This window comes from Fulmarus glacialis, unplaced genomic scaffold, assembly GCF_000690835.1.
Source record: "Fulmarus glacialis isolate BGI_N327 unplaced genomic scaffold, ASM69083v1 scaffold27451, whole genome shotgun sequence".
NCBI lineage: Eukaryota > Metazoa > Chordata > Aves > Procellariiformes > Procellariidae > Fulmarus > Fulmarus glacialis.
This window is the reverse complement of record NW_009195082.1, coordinates 666-4,331: the sequence shown is the minus strand read 5'-3', so window position 1 is coordinate 4,331 and position 3,666 is coordinate 666. Positions and strand designations below refer to the sequence as shown.

The following is a 3,666-nucleotide window of genomic DNA, read 5'->3' as shown; positions in this document are numbered from 1 at the left end:
TACGCCCGGCCCTCCTTCACCTGCTGGCCCACAGCCCTGCAGTTATCTCGCTCCAGGGCTCTGCCGGAGCCTCCATCCTGCTCCCTGGGACAGCCAGGCTCAGGCAGGTCTGCCGGGACCCGCCAGGCTGCTGGGGATGAGCAGCGCGAGGCTCGCTCTATGCGAGGGTACGGTGCTGTGAATACCCAGATTGGCCCGAGATCTGCTTCCCTGCCTCCTCTCCACCCTTCCCCGTGCACAGAGCCACCTGCTAGGAGGAGCAAGGAAGGGCCCTGGCTGACTTTGCATGAATGATATACTTGTCCTGCCCCTCAGGGCTGGTGCATCAGCCTTCAGAAGGGGCTGACAGTGCTCTGGGCACGGGAGGTTCAGTTAACGCCGCTCCCCCTGCGCAGGACCGCAGCACTGTTGGCAGGGATAGGGGCATGGGGGATGTGAGATCAGCATCTGTTAGGAAATCTGGGGAAACATGGGGCCACGCTACCAGAATCACTGCCACCCCACTTCAAAGACAGCACTGGTGGCATCAGGCAGCTCTGCTGCGGTCTGTGGTTAGCGCAGGGCCGGGAAGAGCCGGGCGATGAAGGCAGTTTTTTTTTAAGTCCTCACCTCAGGACATGGGTTAGCACACAGGTTAGCCCATGCGTGCTTGCAGAAGTGCGGCAGTGCCAGAACGCTGGGGAGCGGCATGAATTTGCAGGTCTTGTTTCTTCCAGTGCTGGGAGCCTGGTGACGCTGTAGGATGCTTTGATAAGCAGTATGAACACAAGGGCAGGTGCTGCAACCGGTGTCAGCCAGGTACGGAGACCCCCTCCACTTCCTGGGGCCCCAGGGCCCGGTCACGACGGAGCAAACCCAACTTGGTGTGACCGAGCCTTCTCCACTCCATTGCCAGCAGTGCCGACAGCTTCACCTCCCTATGTCACCTCAGTGCTAGAGCAACTGGGGACCTCATGGGTGCCCTGGGAGACCCCCTGGACCTCACTGAACCTGCCACAGTTCTCTTGGGACTGCCTGTGCTCCTGCAGCCACAGGACCCCATGGCACAGGCAGCTTGAGGAGAGATGCTGCCACTGGCACTACCAGATTGTGATGGTATTTGCCAGCTCCCGCTGTCACTGCCAGATTATTTCCCAGTCCTTGGAGTGCTGGAGGCAGTGAACAGCCCCCCCTGCTCTCCTGCCCCAGCACCAGCAGCCCTCCCCACCTCGCCCCACACAGCATGTGCAGCCACCGGGCAAGCTGGCCCCTGAAGCCCTGGCTGCCGGAGCGGCATGCTGCAGTGGCCCTGGCATCCCTCCCCTATCGTGCTGGCAGAGCTGCTGCCTGGAGAGGGGGAAAGCCCCCCCCTCCCCACCAGCCTCTGTTGCAGGGGAAAAGCTGGTCTCCGAATGCAATGACACAGAAGACTCTGTTTGCGCCCGCTGTGAGAGCGGACACTATCAGCAGAGCTGGACCAAGGAGAGGCACTGTGCCCCCCACGATATCTGTGAAGACAGTAGGTGCTCCCTGTGCTCACCGGCCCCAGCCTGCGGAGGCTGCAGGGGCTGGTGTCCCCCCAGGGTCACCTGCCCGGTGCCTGACCTCGCCCGTGCTCCCTTTGCCCAGACGCTGGCCTCATTGTGAAGATGCAAGGAAATGAAACGCACAACACTGTGTGCCAGTGCCAGGCCGGCATGCACTGCTCTGACACCAGCTGCCAGACCTGTGTGGAGAACCAGCCCTGCCAGCGCGGTTTCGGCTTTGTGGCAGGTGAGTCCGACCAGCTCTTCCCTCTCAGTGGGACCAATGCCCTGGCAGCATTGACCTCAAGTCCTCCAGGGAAAGGGGGACTCCCCCAGCAAGGTACTCCTAGCAGGGCTTCGGGAGAGCTGTGCCTGCCGCTGCGCCTGGCAGCATTGCCACGGGGAGGGCTGCTCGCCTGACCCCCACAGCCCCTCACCTCCCACAGCCCATACTGACCTTCTTGCAACCTCTGTTCCTCTCCAGCCAAGGCCGTGGCCCAGATGTCATCCCCCTGTGAGCCCTGTGCAGAAGGCACCTTCTCCAATGTCTCTTCTAAAACCGAGCCGTGCCACCCCTGGACAAGGTATTGTCTGAGTGCTGACCACATCCTTCATGCCCAGCTGTGCCCAGTCCCCATGAGCATGTCCTCTGCTGCCAGCCTCCTCAGGGGCCTTGGGGACAGGGCAGCCAGCATGGTCTCTGAGGGACACAGCATCAGACTAGCATAGGGCAGGAGCAAGAGGAGCAGAGCTAGGAGGACAGTGGCATGGCTGAGCTCAAGGCAGACATCCAGGCCCTTGTGACTGTCCCTCAGCTTGTGCACAGAGCGCTGGCCCCTCCAAGGATGTCCATGCTGTCGTCTGCACTGGGGAGCAACGGATGAGGGGCTACGGGGATCCCCCATGCCCTGTCCAGGCTCTCCCTCCCAGCAGGAGGTAGTCATCAGCCAAGGCACCAGCCCTCTTCGTGGGCCGTGGGGAGTCCGGCTTTGAGGATGCCATGGGCTGGCAGGTTGTCCCTGTCTTTAGAAAGCTACTTAAGGGTTAATTGCACTCCCTGGTAGAAACGTGAGCCTTATTTCCAGGCTGAATTAGTCTCGCTTCAGCTGCCAGCCATTGGATTTCACTTTGCTTTTATCTGTGCCCAGAAATTACCTCCCCACAGAGCCACTTGTAGCCTGTCATTGAGTCATCTCTGAGCTGTTTTGCAATAGCTGTAGTGCCTGAGCCCCAGCATCTCCCTGACTGGGCAGGGATATTCGGGCAGGTCTCAAATATCCACTCCCTCCTGTGCCTTGTCCCCAAACTTGTCCCCATCTCAGCAGTTTCAGCTACTCCAGACCAGGACCTGAGGTGCGGCCCTGCTATGTACCTGGTGTCGGCTGCGGGCCCCCGGCCACTTGCCCCTCCAGAGCCTGGCAGGCTCAGCGCGGGATGCTTTCTCACGCAGCTCTGGTGGCTGCCCAGCCCCGGCTGTGCCTTCTCAGGGGCTTTCTGTGTACTTAGGCTGCTGCTGTGGTTACATGGTCTTGTTCTTTCCTGCAGCTGTGAGGAAAAGGGGCTAGTGGTGAAGGTGAAGGGGACGAACACCTCAGATGTGATCTGCGGTAAGTGCCCGGTGCCCTGGGCTGGGCCCATGCAGAGCAGAGATCTCCTGGTGCTCCAGCTGCCACAGCACTCGGAGGAGCTGGCCTGGCCTGTGCGTGTTTTTTGAGCGCACTGCTGGCATGATGCCTTCCTGCTCCTCTCTGTCCCCGTAAGGGATTCCCGCGGGACTGGGCCGGGAGCAGAGGCAGCTTGGGGCACTTGGCGTCTCTGTGAGAGTGTCACGCAGGTGCCTCACTGACCGCATCTCCCTCGGTAGAGTCGGGCAGGCGCTCCTCGCTGTCAGTGCTGATCCCCATCACAGCCGCGGTCGTCACATGCCTCGTGGGCATCTGCATCTACTGTCTGGTCCACAGAGGTAAGAGGCTGGGACACAGGAAGCGATGCCTTGGCCAGAAAGGCCATACGGGGCCGAGGAACTGAGCAGGGAGGACGGCGGCAGCTCTGCCGAGTGTCGGGCAGCCCTTCTGGGGACACCATGAGGGCATGGCTCCCCAAGCCCATTGCCCTGCTGGGTCAGTGGGCTCTGTCCTCAGGAGCAGGCATCGTTTCAACG

At 61.2% G+C, this 3,666-nt stretch overlaps 1 protein-coding gene across 1 annotated transcript in view; it reads left to right on the top strand.

Moving 5' to 3' along the window:
- Nucleotides 1-716: 716 nt before the first annotated feature.
- The window catches only part of LOC104084243 (tumor necrosis factor receptor superfamily member 5-like), a gene marked incomplete at both ends in the record, with an annotated part of 3,225 nt that continues 275 nt past the window's right edge, over nucleotides 717-3,666 (top strand). Inside the window, 6 exons of the mRNA XM_009587993.1 lie at nucleotides 717-798; nucleotides 1,373-1,498; nucleotides 1,609-1,752; nucleotides 1,990-2,089; nucleotides 3,051-3,112; nucleotides 3,370-3,468. Coding sequence (XP_009586288.1) covers nucleotides 717-798; nucleotides 1,373-1,498; nucleotides 1,609-1,752; nucleotides 1,990-2,089; nucleotides 3,051-3,112; nucleotides 3,370-3,468 — 613 coding nt within the window. The remainder of the gene's footprint in view (nucleotides 799-1,372; nucleotides 1,499-1,608; nucleotides 1,753-1,989; nucleotides 2,090-3,050; nucleotides 3,113-3,369; nucleotides 3,469-3,666) is intronic.